The 19,512-nt window shown below is 36.6% G+C and overlaps 1 protein-coding gene across 8 annotated transcripts in view; it reads left to right on the top strand.

Annotated features, from left to right (window-relative positions):
* LOC142339499 (uncharacterized) overlaps positions 1–18,911 on the top strand; it is a 97,453-nt gene extending 78,542 nt beyond the window's left edge. For 3 of the 8 annotated variants that reach the window (XM_075389563.1, XM_075389564.1, XM_075389565.1), the window contains 9 exons: positions 5,436–5,751; positions 5,991–6,284; positions 6,458–6,598; positions 7,004–7,439; positions 7,759–7,838; positions 8,135–8,576; positions 8,832–9,598; positions 10,140–10,479; positions 17,882–18,911. In XM_075389563.1, the coding sequence (XP_075245678.1) occupies positions 5,436–5,751; positions 5,991–6,284; positions 6,458–6,598; positions 7,004–7,439; positions 7,759–7,838; positions 8,135–8,576; positions 8,832–9,598; positions 10,140–10,322 (2,659 nt within the window). In that variant the 3' untranslated portion in view covers positions 10,323–10,479; positions 17,882–18,911. Of the gene's footprint in view, positions 1–5,435; positions 5,752–5,990; positions 6,285–6,457; positions 6,599–7,003; positions 7,440–7,527; positions 7,545–7,758; positions 7,839–8,134; positions 8,577–8,831; positions 9,603–10,139; positions 10,480–17,881 lie in introns of those variants that run through there. The other 5 variants (XM_075389566.1, XM_075389568.1, XM_075389567.1 and 2 more) reach the window with 5 other exon arrangements.
* The last annotated feature ends 601 nt before the right edge of the window (positions 18,912–19,512 follow it).

The raw sequence follows: 19,512 nt of genomic DNA, 5'->3' as shown, positions 1-19,512 counted from the left end.
TAATATAGATTAATTGACGTTTTGGGACTTAAATAATTTGACTTTAATTGACGTTTTGGTTTATCTATTGATTTAATAGTGACCAGAAGCAAGAAAAGCAATTTAGAAATAGCGAAATGAAAAGTTTCAAGGAAGATAGAAATGACGATTGTTAACAGCCGCCGCCGGCCTCTCAAACGGCTACTATTTAGGCGCTCTCATTTTTACAATACAACTGATTTGGATTGTATTGGTGCGCTGTCTTTTTTATTACGACTCGAAGAGGACTGTTGGAGAAGTGTCTATTTTAAACCATTTTTGCGGTAAATTTTGAAGCGGAAAATGAAACGCGTGAGACATTTTGGACTGGTTTGGATACTTAACAAAATTGAAGCGTGGAGCGAAAAGAGAAAGGTTTTTGTTCATACCGCTGTTTTCGAGAGAGCGAGAAATCGATGTGTGAAAAAATTAGAGAGGAATTTTTGTTCTCGTGCGGCTTCTCTAAACAGTTTTTAATATCCGCCCTCATCTTAGCGGGCTATTACTGCGCTCCTAATTTTCATTACTTCGTCAAATAAAAATTGGTTTCCCGTTCCTCATTTCGACATTTTGCATGAAATATGTCTGAATTCTCTAGGCTAGATTTATTCTTCGCTCATTCTTCTCAAAGTGCTTTAAAACAGCAGTTGCTCAGCGAAGCAATCTAAAATGAACGCATTTATTAAAAAAAACTAAATCAAAATAGAAACGGCAGAAAACCGCAAAGCCCAATTTGAGATGCCTGATAAACTTTGTAAGACTTTGATAATGATACTGGCCCCTGTATCCTGTCATCACAAAACAGGAGTATGGTCAAATGAAGCGCAGCAATGGTGGCTATTTTCCGGCAATTTGCCGGCTATGTTTTTTTTTCGTTTAAAGTTTTGATTATGATATTGTGATAATTTTTGGGGTTTTTCTGATTGGTTTCACGGCTAATTTGCATCTGTTATCCTGATTAATTGCTCTTGAACGTAGTTCATTGCAATTATTGTAAATGTGTGTGTCTTTTTTTATGCAAAATTTTCGCTTGACAATTTTGACTTTTCGAGTGACTTTTACGCCCTTGACTTTTTGCATTTCGCGTGATGTAAAATTCCCTCTCAATCACAATTTCAAGAAACTGAACTCAATTGGCGGCAGTTTAATACTAAAAGTCAACTGAAAAGTGCGCCGAAACTGGTGTCATTTTTTACTTTAAATGTTAATAGTGGTATATGATAACCTCTAATGTGGTTATTTGAAGCCCACTATAGAACTTCTTAGTCCCATTTAGGCTCCCCCTCCTCCCCCCCCCCCCCGATTGAAGCAGGCTGCAATTGATTAGAGCTCCCACTAGTCGTTCATGAGCAATTCTTCCGACGTTTGGTCGGTTATGTTTTTTAGCCAAGTTTTAGCCGTTTTTTTGCGTATAGTTTTGTTTTACTGCCTTAAGTAGTAAGATTCAAATTGACGCCTATTATTTACAGAGTTTGTTGATACCAAATGAGTAGAGTGCGGTCAAAACTTGAGGAATTCTTTCTTGTTTTGTAAATATTTCTCAGGTTATCGTTTTTTTCTATAATCTTAGGCAAGTTTCATACCCTATCTTGACTTGTCTATTGTTTTATAAGCTTTTAATACCTTCGTTTGCTACAATGTTTTTTCTCTGACTTTAGGTTCCCTTGTAATATGAAAATTTAGTTGCTATTTTCTATTTCACTTTTTAAGTGTTTTTCAAATCGTTTTTTCTGGATTTTAATTCAAATATTTTGCAGTGGTTTAAGTAAGCAGCAGTGGTTTAAGTAAGCACTAGTTTTTTGAGGTTTTTTCGGGAAATATATCGGCTATGTTTTTACGACACGAAGAGGAGTATTGGTGGAGCGGCTTGTTTTGACCGAGTTTTTTTGAGTGATTTTAAAATTAGACATAAAAGTCAATGCCGCACGTTAAAACTAAGTTTTTAGGTGAAACGGCTGAACGAATTGAGGAGCATTTTGTGATCATACCCCATTTTTGTGAGAGTGCGAAAATTAGGTGTTGCCATTTTTTTTGCTAATTGAGCAATTTATTTGATCAAATGCGGCATTTTGGAGGTAATTTTTTTAGTTTTAAACTACCTTTTACCAAAATAAGTGGTTTTTCTGAACCGTTTTAGTATGAAACAGCAGTACATTTTAGTATGTAGTTCCGTGTTTTTCTTACTTCAACGCCACTAATTTGCAAAAACATTACGTTTTCCGCTAATTTTCTCAGTTTGCACAGTTTGATACTGATTTCCACAAGTTTGTTTTATTGTGTACTCATTCTAAGGTCGCATAGTTTCAATGGTTCTTTAACATGTTGTTTTAGTTAGTTTTTATAAAAACTGGTTTTTGGAAAGAATTTTTAAAATTGAGAATTGTTTCTGATTTTGGTTTTGTGCAAATAGGAGCATGTGTCACAGTTTGATGTTTCGGAAAAAATGTTGAGGTCCTTAGTTAATTAAATGCCTTTTTCAATGTTGGTTTTTGTGGCATTTTGGCCTAAACTGACTTGATTTGAGATACCGTATTCGAGAATTTCTGAATCTTGCCTTCATTTGTAGTTATATGTTCCCCCTTTCAGCCGTTAGATTTCTTAGGCGTTATTTTATGACTTAAGTGTTAACGTGCGCTTTGGTTAAAGATTTTGGCATGTTGTTATGTGGTTTTCTTACTTTGACGCCACTGACTTTCACAATTTCCTGATTTCTGCCATTTTTGTCAGTCATTGAATCTCAAAGGCTTGTTTTATTGTGTACAAATTCTAAGGATGCGTTTGGTACATATTTTCTTAAAGCTTGTATTATTTTTGAGACACTTGATCTTGGAAATGTTCTAATTGTTTTTAGAAAAATTGATCATTTTTGACATCTGAGCTACCTACCTCACTGTTTCAGGTAAACGAATTTTCAAAAATCCGCTCTCATTAGAAGTTGAATTAAGTGTAACTTGAAAATCTATCGGAGACTCCACACTAAATTAGAACGCTTTTTCACATTTTGAAACAAATTCTGTCAATTTTTCTCTTTTCTTTTATTCTCAACCCGATTTGCGCGAAGCGGGTCAACGGCCGCTGTTTTTCGGCAATTCGCGCATTATGTTCAATACATTCACGCATTATGTTCAATACAAATATGGGAAAATAAAAGTAACAGCATGAAATAAGTTTACAAAAATTTTTTAATTACGAACTTCCGCCAATATTTGCATTCATAATGAGAGCGCAATTTCTTAAACATTGGTCAAACACGAACAATCGGATGCTGCCCTTACTCTGAGCATTTAGCCAATTTACGTTTTTTTCGAAAAAACAAAAGGTTTACTGAAAAGTTAACTGTTATTTTCAACCTCTGTGATCGGCCTCTTTACTAAAAAATAAAACTTCCTAAACATAGCAACTCTCTGTATTATTGCTTTCACGATAAACTGGGAAATGGAAATTCAACAAAAGAAGATTTAAAAAAATTGGGTTCAAAATTAGTAAGATGGTTTTTAAATTTCCCTCGGTAGTGGTTTTTTTTGTTAACATAAGGCATTTTGACTTTGATTTTCTGTTTTTGTTTTATTTTTTTATTAATAGCCGCACAGCGATAGCTGGGGCTATTATTGGCCTTCTCTTGGTTTTTTTTCATTTCGTCGTCATGATTTTTGTTACTACCATATGACGTCACAGCCACTTTTTGTTCATTCGTTCATGCAATTTCAACTGAATTGCATGTGTGACGTCATTTTTTGCTCTTAGTGGAGCGAGTTTTTTTGTTCATGCGCGTGATTAAATTTTTGGTCACACGACTTACCTCACTCTCAAAAATGACTTCCTCAATTTGAAATTGACTTTTATTTACTTTAATTGAAAGAGATAAGGTCAAATGGGTGTGTGTCACTCTAAATGTTTAACTGTTTTTTTAGACTGCCGATCTACGAATCTATTGCGGCTATTTTCTGGCAATCTGCCAGCTATGTTGTTATTTTCTTCGAAATGGCATTCACAATTCACTCATAGTCCGTTTTAGGTCTATATTTTTGTTAAGTCAATGAAAATTCTTTGAATTGTACGTCAGGGCTTGTCCTGATGTTTCTTATTCGTTCACACAGCAAAGCTGAAATCGTGTAACTTTCTTGATTTTTTCGCCTCACTATTGGCTTTTGCGCGCGTTACTTCATTTCTCAGTCTATCTAACAAATGGTTTTAGGTAAATTGCGTCGTAATGATTTTGATCGTACAAAGAATTTTGCTTTTTAAAACTTAAGTTTTATTTAATTGTTACAGAAACTCAAATGTATCATTAAAGATTAAGAATTTCCTAATAGAAGGGTTTCTGCGTAGTGAATTTTAAAAGGCCATTTTACTTTATTGCTGAAAGTTTTACAGATTTTAAACTTTTTCAATTCATTTCTGTATCTGTTTCTCTGTAGTCTACGGCCACAGGTCTATTTTTTTGGCTATTCTTGTTATTTGCCAGCTATGTTAGGTGGAAATTGAAAAGATTTTCGGTTTACGCAGAGCAAAAATAATCTTGAAAAACTTCGCGTATCAAAAATTAGATGAAGTTTCATTAATCATAAACATAAGTCCTATTTATACTAACAAAGAGCAAGGATATTTTTTGCGTTTGTTTAGTTTTGAAATGAAAAAATTGAGAATTGCAATGAAGTTAATCGTTTCGATGAACTCTTCCCGATTTTTTGGGAAACTAATTTTTGCAAAAGCTCATATCTTCTCAGCAATTTTCTATGCTGTAAAGAGTTACGCGTATATTTAGTTACGTTCGAAATCATGAGAAATTTTTAAAAATTGCCGGATAGTCAAAATTTTACGAAATTCGAAGTTTATAGGTGGAACACAGATTTCTTATATTCCTTACTAAAAAACCCTTTGTGGAACTGTTTTTTGCTGCAAGTGCTTTTGTTTCGTTTTTTGCTGAATGTTCAAGGGGTTCAAAAGTTGCGTAATGTTCTTTACCTCATTACAGGACGTTGGGACAATTAATGCTTGAATGATTATAACCACATGGTTGTTACGGCATTCAAGCCAAGATGTTGAATAACTTCGAGTGGGAGATAACAAACCGTGTGGTAATGTTTTTAATCGGCTTTCGTTCCGATTGCAATAGTTGGATAACTTATGCCACTGTATAGCTGATTTGTTTACTTTTTTCCACAGAGCGATAAAATAGTACCGGAAATCGTAGTCTAATCTCGAAGCAGAATTTAGCCATTGTTTCAGGTTTTTCGTAAGATTCTAAGAGTTCTAAGAAGTTAATTCATCATTAAGTGATACCACCGATACAATCGCAACGTGAATAGATTAACAAATAATACGAGATAGATGTGCTTAACATGAGTAACTGTTCTTTAGCATTGCGGGCTTCAGTTTTACGAAGAAGCTTTATACCCAGTTGTGCGCTTTTTTAGGTTCCATCAAGTTTTTACAGTATATCTTCCCCACCCGTCGAGTGACTACCCTGCCTGGCCGGCGGGTACGAGAACAGAGCTCAGAGTCCTTAGATCAGTGCAGGCCAAGACAGACCCCTCGGTGTTCGAGGACAAAACAGACTCATTCGTTTTGAATAAACCTGACAAAGATGGCAGGATTGCCTTTACTACAATGATCTCTGGAAGGTATTGGGTGATTGAGTACGCGCTGCCAGATACCACACAGCCAGAGTCGGCAGAAGCCAAGATGCACCTGGACAAGAGTCTCAAGATGGCCGCTGAGCTCTATAGGGAGGTCAGTTTGACTCTTCAGCTATTCTCACATTAGCAATTTCAACCTGAATGTAATCATATCGTGTCAACAGTTGATTTTGAGGTTAAAAATTAAAGCTGAAATTTCTTACTGAGGAAGCAAGAGAATGATACCACTCGCATTATTGCTGAGTTCGGCACTTGGCTTTGAAAGTCATTTTCTGCACACTTTTTTTGTGTTTTGTATGCATCAAATTGGACCTTGCACCATTGTTTGTTTAGGCTATGGTTGTCCCGTACCAAGCCAAATTCTTCGTTTTTGGCAAGCGACATGACGAGCAACAGGCGTTGGTGCGCGCATTCTTGATGCTGGATGACAAACACGACCCCTGTCTAGAGAACCAGCTACACTTCCAGCTCTTGTCCAAGAGCAGAGACATCTCTGTGCTGGATATGTCGAGGACATTTGTTGAGATGACCCAGGGCAACTTGCAGGCAGCTTCGGCTGGGATGGACAAGCAGCCTGACACTGTGTTTGTGCCTTTCAGAGAGAACAGAATCATGTATTTTGTACAGGTGCGTGTTGCTCTGTTGTAATTAACTATACTTCGATTAGGTGTACTGAAGAGAACCTACGAGAGCTTTTGAAAAGTATTCAATCCTTGTGACGGAAAACGACTCAGTTGATCCACGAATTCTCCCCTACATTCTAATCAGAGTAAATAGCCTCTTAAATTAATTGTGTTCAGGTGAGTGACAGTGAGCAGCCCCCAACTGGTACAGTTGAATTCTACAGTCAGCCCAGGAGCACTCTTGTCAAAAGGAGTGAACAGGAGAGGGAAAACTGCAGACTTTGTCGACTGGCCATCACCCTACCCGAATATGTTCAGGTCAGTTGTATTACAATTTTTCGTGCTAAAACCACAAAAAAATTACATGGATTTAGGACAAGAGAAATTTTTACCACCCTTAAAGATTTAGCACCCTTAAAGAAAATTTTATCTAGGCTACAGCCCCTGAATTAAATTGCCTCGCCTGTTGTTCAAGAGCAATTCTTCCGACATCAGTGGGGTTTTTTAAATAGAAATGATGACATTAAATGTCCGTTCAATTTCAACAGGCTTCAAAAACAGGAGGAAATCAAGCACTTAATAGGTTTCAATTTCTAGTCGTGCTGTTTACTTGTTTGATCAGTTTATTTTGACATTTGTAAATCAAATTGACAAGAGAATCATAATCGGCAAATTTGACGTTGAGGGAAAACAAAGTTGAGGGATTAATAACGTCTTTTTCAGTCTGATGACAAAACTGGAACCATCAACTTTGCGTCGACTGACATTCTTAGAAAGAATCCAACCCTCTGTGACCCCAACCTAAGTCCTAACAGCTCCCACGAGCGAGCGATGCTCCGATTGGTGAAGGTTGCGAGCATGCTGGGTGAGGACTGGCACTTGCTAGCAGAGACTCTGAAGATAGAAGCCAATGTTGTTGGTATATTCTGTGAGCAACAGGATCCAAGTCAGCGAGGAATCGCCATGCTACGTCACTGGGCCGAGAAGGAAGGACAAGACGCTAGTGGCTTTGCATTAACCAGGGCTCTCCAGATGATTGGTCGGGAAGATATCGTTCGGGAAGCAATGGGACCCAGCTTCAAACTGCCCTCGGATAAGACCATGGAGGAGATTGAAGCTTATGTTGACAGATTCCAGACCTCCAAATTCGATCCCATGGGTAAGTATCCATGCGTTTTTTTTGAAAATATAGAAAATGGCAAGAAAACATTGTTGAACTGTAGTTGACAAATGATGTCTTGAATTAGGATTGTGATTGGAGCAGGTAATGAAAAACTTGTTGTGTTGAGAATATTGTTCTTTCCATTATAGTCTGCCCTCCAATAGTCAGCCAAACATGAGATTGATACTTGTTAGATTGTTCTTATGGGAGGCTATAATGGGCGAGATTAACTTGAATATTTAAGTTGATTTGAATTGATTGGAGTGTGCACTATTCCTGACTAGACTGCCCTCATTTACTGTTGTTGACTATTTAGACAAACCCTTAGACAGTCTCAAAGTGGAATCCACTTCAGGAAACATTATGCAGAATGGACTTCCGTCGCCCATGTTTAACGTAAGGATCGATACAAACCATTAACATGCTTTATAATAGCTTTTTGTGGAACGTGGAACTTTGTTTAACAGTGTGTGCTCTGCCCTAATTTTCTCTTTACTGTAAAAGTTAAGAACTGTTTTGTTGAACCGACTGATTACCTGGTTTCATTCTTAGTTTCATTAAATTGAGACATTTTGTGTACTGCGCACAATTGAAAAAAAAAATGATTTTACGCTGAATTTTATGTAGTTTTTTACTGGGCTGGTTCTACTAATGTGTAATATTACTAACTGAGGTAACTGCTTAACTTTCAGCATGATTCCTCGCCCTCAACCCCTCCTTGTACCCCTGCGCATAACAGCGTTAGTCCAAATTCCTCAGACCCAAATAACACCACTAACCAATCCTTAACAACTGCCGGAGATGGTCCCAACAACGATTCCCCAAACTTGCAACATGAAAAGGAACCGGATCTACCCGAAAAACGAAAAAGTTATGACCCCAGAATCGGATCCCTCCTCGCTTATGAAACGGTGGACCTCGAAAAAACAGTCGATTTCAGTGATTCAAGACTACCAAATGAATTTAAGTTGGCAGATTTGCCAGAAAATGAGCAATCGTATTTAGCGAGCAGAAGTGTGGAGGAGTCACAAGTTGCTGAACTTGAAATATCTTCAGAACCAGCGGAACTTACTCCGGTGGCGTCTACTGTCGAGCCTGTATCTAATATGCCTGTTGAAGATACAAATACACAGGGTAAGTATAGTCGTATAATTCTGGCCAACTAGCTTGTTAGAGTTGGCTGATCACAAACGAAACCACCATATAATGCAGGTTATTCTAAATATTATGTTTAAAAACTGTTCTAAATAAGGTGTATTAAGAGTTTCTGACTACAGATTAATTACATATTATGATTTGTGATCTGTCAACTTAGCAAGCTTAGGAATAGTTTCATCATTTGAATCATCGTGACTGATAATCATACATTGGTTCGTTCGTTCCGAATAGTCCAAGAGGCGCCCGATTCAGCAGCTCCATTGACTGCTGACGAAGCATCAGACCACAATGAAAACAGATCACAACCTACAGTAAGTCCCGAACCACCTTCTATTGAAATGCCCCAGAGCAACGAAGATGAATCAGCGTTCGTACAAGATGGACAAACATCAGAAGAAACAAAACCGGAAGATACAACTAGACCAGAGAGTGAATCAGACAGGGAAGATAACAGCTTGAGAGAGGATGAGTTTATTATCAAAGAACCCTATTCGAGGTACGAAGCTAGACAAAATGACATTGACTATATTAAGGAAGAAGTTGACGTTGCCGAGCCATCATGCTCTAACGAAAGAGAATCAGCCGCGAATAACACTGATGAGGATTTAGCTTTACCCAGTAACAATGCTAGTGTCAATAATTTGAATGATAGTCCTCCTGAAACCAGTGATGATTGTGCAGTGACTCAAAAAGACGCCTCTGATCAAAATGATGAAAATGAGACGAACTGTCCAACTGTCGAGGTTACAATACCTGAACAAAGCGCTGAAGACGAACTAACAAGCGCTTTGGATCAAAACGAAAGCGAATTAGCCGAAGAAAGTGGAAACGAAACAACGGAAAACGATGCAAGTTTAATTGAAGACGACAAAACAGCTGACACTACAGAAGATGGAGTCGAACAACCTGATGATATTGAAAATGATGGGGCTGATGATGACAGTCCTTCAAATTCAGTAGCTCAAAAATCAGGGCTAATTAACAGTTCTAACGCAGCTGTGAGTGAGTTCTAACTTCCAATTAACCTAACCTACTTGTCTAACCTAGTGTTTTTGGGATATGAGTGTTCAATGTTTAACAAATCGTTACTCGGAATAGACCAGAAGCAATAAAGAATTTTTATAAGGGTCACGATCATTGATCTCACCTATCGTTTGTTAAAAAAACTGTGTTCAAATATCATAAATGTAAAAACTGTCATTTGTCTGTCATATTAGGTATTTCTATCTTTGTGGTAAGGAAAGTTCTATCTTTCTTCTCCTGCCAATCTCTACAAATATACGCTATCAAGACCCCTTTTCCGAATATTTTGAGGGTAGATAATGCTTCATATCGAGTTTTGAAAAAGTGGATAGAGTTGGAGGTGATCTAGAGGTCTTGAAAACGAGATGTTCGAACAACTTCTATCCTTTGATATCTGAGTTATTGGTTGCTGTATCAGCAAAATAGGCCAAGTAATCTAAAGTAGGTAATCGGATTGCATAGGTTGTGTCGTGTATGATTGGCTGATGGGCTGAGTGATTGTATGTGTTGTTTTAGCATGCTGATGATCTCAGTAGCCCTACTTCTCCTGCTTCAGACGTCTCAGCACCACTCCCGATAGTGGCAATGACGTCACAAACACAAAATAACGCAGATAATTCCAACGAAAATGCACCCTCCTCGCCCACCACCCCTCCGCCTCCCGCCCCACAAGTGGCAGAGGAGGAGACATCCCAATAGTCCTTATTAGCCAAGGAATCCAAACACATCTCTCCTTCTCCCTGGAACTGAATTGTCAGACGTGGCTGGTTCCCTCTGTCTTGTGCCTGCATCTCCCCTATTATACGAATTAGTGAACATCTCAGAAGAACAATGAGAAATTAACGTAGCTTTCAAGGTAGTTCATAGATGTTCACATTTTTTGTTCCGACCCACATAGTGGGGGGAGGAACTATTAACTCAAATGGGTTTTTTTTGTTCAGTCAATTTTGGCCGATCGATATAATCATCGTAAAGAATCGAGGGGTGTATGATTAGAAAACTCTTCCAGCATAGAATTTGAAATTGAAAAGATTTTTTGAATTTCCTTTTTCGGGGAGTAATCAAGCTTAAAAGTTTTGGTGAATATTTCACATTTGGGTGTGATTTTATTCACTTTTAGCGTCCGTTTTTATAGCTGCGAAGCTGTAAGCTGAGCGTAGCCATATTGCGGTGCTCTTGGTTTTTTACAATTCAAAGAATTTGAATTGTATTGGTGCGCTGTCTTTTTTTAAGATCTGTTCACACGAAAAATCGAATGGTTTTGCGGCGTGAAATTTTTTCGCTCTTAATTTAACGTAGAGTGAGAGAACGGTGTTCGAACAAAAATTCGCTTTCTCGCTAGTGGTTTTTTGTTCACATGCGGCAATTTCACTTTGATTTATACAGTGTTTTCAATTTTTTGGATCGGATTTTTTTCGAACTGATTTTCCCAATCCATTCATAGTCCGTTCTTGGTCTACTTTTCTGTTTAGTCAATGAAAATTCTTTGAATTGTGTGTCAGGACTTGTCCTGCTATGTTTTTTTTTGTTTCGTCGTCTGACGTTCTTTTTTCGTTTTACATTTGTTCACACAGCAAAGCTGAAAAAGTCAAATTTTCTGAATGACTTCTTCCTCTCACTAACGGCATTTGCGAGCGTGACGTCATTTCTCACTCGCTTTAGCGAAAGTTTTTAGGTTATTTGCGTCATTAGATTTTGATCATACGTGACTTACCCCACTCAATAAAATGAATTCTGCACTTTAAAACTTAAGTTTAATTTGACTTTGTTTCAGGTCAAAGGAACTCATATGCGCAGTAAAGGTCCCTAATAAGAGGCTTCTGTGGAATGAATTTTAACAAGCTTGATTAATTTATTGCTGAATGTTTTTTACCTAGTTTTTTGAGTGGCGTCGATTTTTTCAATTTAGATCTGTATCTGTTTCTATCTCTTATATGTCACGCAGGTCTATTCTCTCGCAGTTATTCCGGCAATCTGCCGGCTATGTTGATCATTTTTAGATTTTTTGTATCAAAAAGTTAATTAATTTGTCTTTAATGGCCGCACAGCGATAGCTGGGGCTATTATGGGCCTTCTTTTGTTTTTACAATTCAAAGAATTTGAATTGTATTGGGGCGTTGTCTTCTTTAATATCTGTTCACACATTTTCAAGATTTTTGAAATCAAATTGGAGTAGTGATTTTGGACACGCCGAAACAGGAAAAGGAGCGAAAAAGCCAGTGGTTTTGTGGCGTGAAATTTTTTCGCTCTAATTTTAAAGAAGAGTGAGAATACGGTGTTCGAACAAAAATTTGCCTTTTTGTTAGTGGTTTTTTGTCACAACCACTTCAAATCTGCTTTTTGTTCATTCGTTCATGCAATTTCAGTTGAATTACGTGCGTGACGTTGTTTTTAACTCTTAGTGGAGTGAGTTACTTTGTTGATTTGAAGTTTTTGGTCTCACGTGATTTACCTCACTCAAAAATGACTCTCACGCTGAAATTGACTTTTTTAAATTTAATTCTAATTTATAATGTCAAAAGAGTGTATGTCACTCTAATTGAAGGTTATATAAGAGCAGCTAATAGAAGCAGCAATAAGTTATACAGATTCATAATCAAAATATAACATCTCAGCATTTATTGAAAAAGTTTTTTCGTCTCTTTCATTATCTTTTTGAGATTGCAGATCTATAACGCTATTGCGGCTAATTCTTTGCAGTCTGCCAGCTATGTTTTTTATGATAAAATATGGAACAGTTCGAACTTCCTAAAAGGCGAGCAGCCATTAAAAAGATTCGAATTATACGGGAGAGCTGTTTTTTTTACTTTTCACAAATGTTTGGTTTTCTTCTCGTCATTTAAAGACAAATCTATTTTCACATTAAGGTTCCATTAATAAAAAAACCCATTTATGATCAAGTTGGGCACAATGGACAGTAATTTTGTTGCAGGGAATGATCGCTCTTGGTTTTTGTGGTTTAAAAAATTGTTTTCCTTATTTTTAGTTAAGTTCTGTGTGTTTGCCTTCCTTTTTTGCTTTTTTGGTAGTCCTATGGCATAATCTCGCTGACAAAAGTGCAATTGGTTTCCCAAAGAGTATTAAGTTAACCTATCTATTGATTTGATTGCATACCTAGTGGTTGTTAAGACTTCGAATTTATTTTCAAAAAACCTTATTAGCTTTTAGTAAATTAATTTTCGAAAATAACTCATTTCTGTAAAGTTATTGGTCGGTCTCATTCTTTAAGGCTCCATAGACCTAAAATTGAATAAAAAACTAGTGTGGTCAGCGTTTTTATCCTATAACTAATGCTTTTATGACTTGTTACGAGTTTTCATAATTCTTTTTGATTTTTTCGAATTGATTTTTTCGATTTTTTCGTTTTGTTTTCGAATTTTTAATTGCCCTCAAACAAGATTTGTGGCAATTATTTGAGTCCTGTTGGTCTTTTTTGTTTGACTGATTTTTGTCTGACCCATTCGACTTTTCTTCCTTAAAAAAGGGAGAATCAGGTAGCGACCAGCGGGCATTAAGTTTCATTAGAGGCCCATAACTGCGTTTAGTAGTCCTTCATGCGCTAACTGTGGTGAAGCTACTGGGAATGCGGTCGGTCATTTTTAGGAGTTGCAATTTTTTTTGTTATTTTTCAAATTTTTTCGATGGACTGGTCTAAATTTGAGGCTGGTTGAAGTTGATAAAGGTCTTTTGCAAGAAGTAAGTAATTTTGATGACCATTTTAAAAGCTATATGTTCTGGTACTTCAAACAAAAACATGCAAATCTATTCTGTTTTTGTATTTGTTTTTCAAGTTTTTGACTTTTTTCAGGTTTCTCGAGCATCAAGAGCCAATAAACTTCCTCTAGGGTTTCATTATAGGTTACTGCATAGTTTTTAGGGCTAATGGAATGGTTCTCAACATTTCGAAATCACGAAATTTAGCATTTTAAGACAAATCCTACAATTTCAATTTTTTTGACATCATTTTTCAGTTTTTTTTCAGCCTCAGGGGTCAGAAATCCTCCCTTAGTGTTTAATAATAATTTAATTTCTATTGGCCATGGAAGAGTTTTCAACTTTTTAATGTCCTAAATTTTAGCAATTGTTTGATAAAACTTGCAGTTTTTCAATTTATGTTTAATAATAATTTAATTTCTATTGGCCATGGAAGAGTTTTCAACTTTTTAATGTCCTACATTTTAGCAATTGTTTGATGAAACTTGCAGTTTTACAATTTTTTTTTTGAAATTTTTGTCATGTTTAAGGTTTCTTCAGCCTCGAGAGCCACGGAACCTCCTGTAGTGTTTGATAATAGCTTACTGCTTTGTTTCTAGTTGTAATGGAATGTTATTCAAGATATCAATATCACGCAGTCTAAGCACACAGTTTAAGCAATATTATATAAACTATTTGCAATTTTTCAAGTTTTTTATAGCTGCGAAGCTGTAAGCTGAGCGAAGCTATATTGCGGTGCTCTTGGTTTTTTTTGTTTCGTCGTCTGACGCTCTTTTTTCGTTTTACATTTGTTCACATAGCAAAGCTGAAAAGTCAAATTTTCTGAATTACTTCTGCCTCTCACTAACGGCATTTGCGCGCGTGACGTCATTTCTCACTCGCTTTAGCAAAAGTTTTTAGGTTATTTTAGATTTTGACCATACGTGACTTACCTCACTCAATAAAATGACTTTTGCATTTTAAAACTTAAGTTTAGTTTGAATTTGTTTAAGGTCAAAGGAACTCATTTGTGCAGTAAAGGTCCCTAATAAAAGGCTTCTGCGGAATGAATTTCAACAAGCTTTATTAATTTATCGCTGAATGTTTTTTACCTAGTTTTTTGAGCGGCGTCGATTTTTTTTGAATTTCGATCTGTATCTGTTTCTATCTCTATTATATGGCACGCAGGTCTATTCGTTCGCAGCTATTCCGGCAATCTGCCGGCTATGTATGAATATTTTTTGGATTTTATTTATTTTCTGGCACCTTGGGCCCGGGGAGCTCCTCAAAGGATTGATAACATGCTGCATAATTTCTAAAGTTAATGCAATGGTTGTCAATGCGTCGTTAACTCGAGCTTTAGAATTTTTTATTTTTTTGAAAAATTATTATGTTCCAAGTTTATGGATCTTTGAGCCAGCAAATCTTTTTAAGGCTCGAAATAGGGATACTGGAGAGTCTCTCGAGACAATGAAATGGTTCAGGGTAATATTAGAAACTTAGCAAGATTTTGTTAACAATTACAGTTGTTTTTAAAGTTTTTGATTATTTTTGTCCTTTTCTGAGTTTAACGATCATTGCTGGCCAACGAAATTTTTCAAGTCTTGCAGATGGATTAGATGACAGAACTGCAAAGACAAAATGGGTGTGAACGTTTTTTCCAGTATGAAATCTGGAAACTTAAATTTTGCACTTCAATTTTTTTTTCTATATGATCCAACTACTAACAAAGCTGGAAAACTAGAAGTTGCAGAGTCCAATCTCATCATTCAAAATAATCCTAGCCCTCTCTCTCTCTCTCTGTAGGTTGCGGTTTCTTCCCTTTTGTTCTTCGTTCACGTTTTATCTCTCTCACTCTCTGTGTCTCTCTTTCCTTAACTCCTTTGTTGAAGCCGCGCTCCAGCTGATGTTGTGGCTTGATATTGTCATCTATTACCCTTAATAACGCTGAATTATAGAAGAAATGTTTTACCTTATATGACTAACTAGCAATTTTCAGGAGATTCTTGACTGCTCTCAAACGAATTTTGTAGCAATTATGTTAATCCTGTTGGTCTTTTTAAGCAATTTTTTGCTTGACCGATTTTTCGTCTGACCCATTTGACTTTTCGTCCTTAAGGACAGTATAAACAGGTAGCGCCCAGCCAGAAATAATTTTCATTAGACGCTCATAGCCGCATTTAGTAGTCACTCAAGTGCTTAGCGTGGTGAAGCTACCTGGAAGGCCGTAGTTTAAGGTTAAAAGGCCATTTTTAAGTTTTTTTAGCCCAAAATGTTTCAATTTTGTTTTTTTGTTATTTTTTGTTGGACCAGTCTAAAATTGAGGCTGATTAAAGTAAAGAAGGGTGCTAAGTTAAGTTAAGTTATGGGGCGAAGAATGGTTCTTAGAGGTGGGCCCCCAAAATAAAATCGCCCCCACCCCAGCACATCAGCCCCACCGCCACCCCACCACTGTTGCCCCACCCCCGCTGAGGTGAACCCACCCCCTCCCCGTGGCTAGCTAATGACGGAGCCAATTGCTCGCCTGTCGTTTGAGAGCAATTTGCCCGACGTTAGTCGGTTATGTTTATCACGTTATCGCTAGAACAAAATTTCCCTCTGGCGTTGAAAAAAATGGGTGAACACAAACTTATCAGCGAATAGTTTTTTATGGCTTCGAAGCTTTGACGGTTTTTTTCTTGCATATCGTTTGACTACTCGATTTTGCCTGTAGTTTTCTCCTTTTTGTAGTCGTTAGACTTATTCTCATTAATGATAAATGTCATTGGATTTAAGTTGATTTAAAATGTTTTTTTTTTAATTTCCGGTTTTTGCCTGTAATTGTTCTTCATTGTGTAGTCGTTCGAAATTTCCTGATAACTGACAGATTTCATTTGCTTCTCTTCAGGGTGGTAATTAAGTTATACAAGGTCGTCAGGTGATAGCCAATGGTTTTATTGATTTTGATCTTTTTTATTTGTTTTCAAAATTTTCCCAATTTTTAATTTTTAAGGTTTTTTTGTCAACTTGAAAATTGGTCTTATCTATGAGCGGTCTCATTCACTTTCTCTTTCTTTAATTTTCAAACCCCCTGTTGGTCTTATGGTGCAATTGATGCTCTATGTCTTGGAGAGTATGCATTTTCCTAAAACTTTTTTGATGATCAATTTTTGTTTGTTTTGTTTAAAATATTTTTGTTAAAAACAAGTCTCATTGATTTTCAAATGAGATACAAGTAAGCATACTCAATATTTCATTTATAAGTTAACTGAAGCGAAACAAATAATAATTGAATTAATATACATAATACTAAGATAATAGCTGATAATTTTAATGGCTTCATTACTGTGTGTTTTCGGAAGTTAATTGTAAATTTTTAATTGATCTTGAACGAAGTGCATAGCAATTATTGTAAGCGTGTGTCCTTTTTATGCAAATTGTTTGCTTGACAATTTTGCGCTTTTCTTCCTAGAACATTCCTTGACTTCTCAAGTGATTTTTTCACGCTTTTGTTCTTCGTTTTTGATTGATCTCTATTGCTCGCACTCCGAAGTAAAGCTTCTTGCCAATATAAACTCGGTTGCAGCATAGCAGAGGTATGTGATTCTTAGCGCAGTGGTTATTGCGGGTGGTTGTGGGGGAGGTCAGTGGTTCGTATCCCAGCGGTGGAAAGATTTTTTGCACCCATAAAGAAGAATTGATCTAGGCTACAGCCCCTGTAGCCTCGATCAAATTAAATTGCCTCGCTACAAACCCTTAAATTGATCTAGGCTACAGACCCTTAAATTGCCTCGCCTGTCGTTCCAGAACAATTCTTCCGACATTTGTCGGTTTATTTTTCTCTTTCTGTATGTGTAGTTATTCTACAGTCTTTTTGTCACATTTTCCTACGGCGCTTATTATTGATTTCTTGAAGACTTAATATTGAATCTGTATAGATTTTTATGACCTTTCAAATTTGATGGTGTAATAAACTCGATAGATTTTTGACCTTCGCCCCCCTTTTTTCTTATTGTTGACTGGTTATCAGGTCCCATTGTGGATAAGTCCCACCTGCTTTGTAGTTCAGGATATGTGTATTTTGGGTCTTTTCTGATAGTTTTTTTTACTTTGCTATTATATGCTTTTAAAATGAGATTTTGAATTTTATGCGTGACTTATTTTTGCGTTTTTTATTGGGTCGTTTGTAATGTTTTGTAAGGTTATTGATGGCAGCATTCCTTAGCTCTCTAAATGTGGATGAGCGGGGTCGGAACATTATGTGCGGTGTCGGAGCCCCCTTGTTTCTCGTTTACTATCAATTTACGAAACGCGTAATTGCATATAAAAAACGCTCGTCACAATATGTAAAAAAAGTAACGAAGCTGGAGAATTATAGAGCAAAATTTTAAATTAATGTTGCAAAAGTAATTGTACACAGAATAGCGCAAAATGCAAACAAAATGTTTTGCCTACAAGCCATCAGCTGGGACGGGCAAGGGAATTTGATCCTCCATGTCATCCAATCGCTGAGAAGTTATGATCATTTGAAGCAATTTTCTGACTTCGGCGAAACTAGTAGTTCTTATGATTGTTGGTTATTATAGGGATAACGAAAGAACCCAGATCAACGCTGGATTGCTTCAACTACTCCCACTGGCGAACAAGATCACACTCCCTGCATAAACTGAAGAAAAAACTATATTTTTACAAAGTGAATTTGAATCAATTACTACAATATCATAAATTTAACAAACGTGCTTCATGCTTGCTTGCATCAAACGTAGAGTAACGTTTTCAGAGTTTGAGTGAGTGTTCACCAATTTCAGTTCGACCTTTTATTTTTAATTCAAGAATACGCAAACTCTTTTCTTCAATCACTAAATTCAAGGTCGAATTTGTAAAAATAAATTATTCCCTGCTAATTTATTGTCGTACATATTTATAATTGAGTAATTTGTTACTAGAAAACTGACTCGGTTTGTCAGTGAATGTAATTTTAATTCGGTATTCGGACTTGTTTCATACAAATTTATCCTCTTTGATGTGAATACTTTGTAATAGCATTGGGCAAATCTTCACTTGAGGCCAACTGACTCCTTGTGTGTCGAGCCTCGGAATTGAAGCGTGTCAGATGCTTTGATATAAAATGATTAATTTAATACAATTTGCAGTTTTCAATTTTGCATGGCATATGGAATTCAATTCAATTTAAGTTACTACCATGGTTGGTTCTAGTGTTATTTTGTGTCATAACTTCCATCTAAAAGTGGTTCACTTGTTACATAACATATGAAAGAAGAATTTAAGACTCTGTCTCTCAGAGGATAGACAGTCACTAATGATGTACCAATTTGTTCAAAATGTTCTTTCGGTGTTATTCTATTTTTCCACATGGGCGTGTAGTTATCAAGGGTTCGTTTCTGTTGATGGTTAATATGTATAGGTTATTCACACTGCTATGATGTTGACACCCGCCTTTCGTAAACTTGTTTCGATCACCAGATTTGAATGATTGCATTGGCAAAGAAAGGCGGGCAGTACATTTTGTCGTAGCTTATTTTTTATTGATATTCATCATTTTTATAACAGCAAATGTTGACAATGCTTTATAAAGAATTTAATTTTTCATAGTTGTTTCTTGATACGATAACGATTCAAAAAGATTTGATTCGCAGCGCAAAGGAAAAGACGCTTCGTAGTTTTGTTGCTACACAGTTCAGCGCTCCTGTCCTATCTATTGTATTGTTCTCAAACGAAATTGGTGGTGATTAAATTAAACCTTGTCTTTTTTGGAAGCAATTGTAAACATGTCTCCCCCCTTGAAGCACACACATACAAAACAAGTAGGCTGCAATACATTTGAGCCCCTATTCTTCCGAGTGTATAATCAGTTTTGTTCTAAATTCCTCTTATTCAGAAATTAAGTGTTGCTAAAAAAGCGACAAGGTTCTTATAACCGGTTGGGTAGCGCTTTAGTCGAGCCCCTCCGGATTGTTTTATCCATAATTTTTTTTTCTAGGTTACAGCCCCTCTGAATTAATTTAACCCGGCCGCGTGTTGATTCGAGAGCAATTTGTCATCGTTCCACCGATTTTGCATGACTTCTGGTCTTGAGAAATTGGATACTTAACTGTCAAGGTCTACTCGTGCAATAAAATAATCTGGCTTTACTAGTAATATCAAAAGTTTACAGCAAAAACTACATGCAATACTACGAAAACGGGGCGGGGCGACA

The sequence above is a fragment of the Convolutriloba macropyga genome, chromosome 5 (genome assembly GCF_964194025.1).
Source record: "Convolutriloba macropyga chromosome 5, txConMacr16.3, whole genome shotgun sequence".
In the NCBI taxonomy this organism is placed as follows: domain Eukaryota; kingdom Metazoa; phylum Xenacoelomorpha; order Acoela; family Convolutidae; genus Convolutriloba; species Convolutriloba macropyga.
The sequence above is the reverse complement of the archived record's forward strand: the minus strand, read 5'-3'. Positions and strand labels throughout refer to the sequence as shown.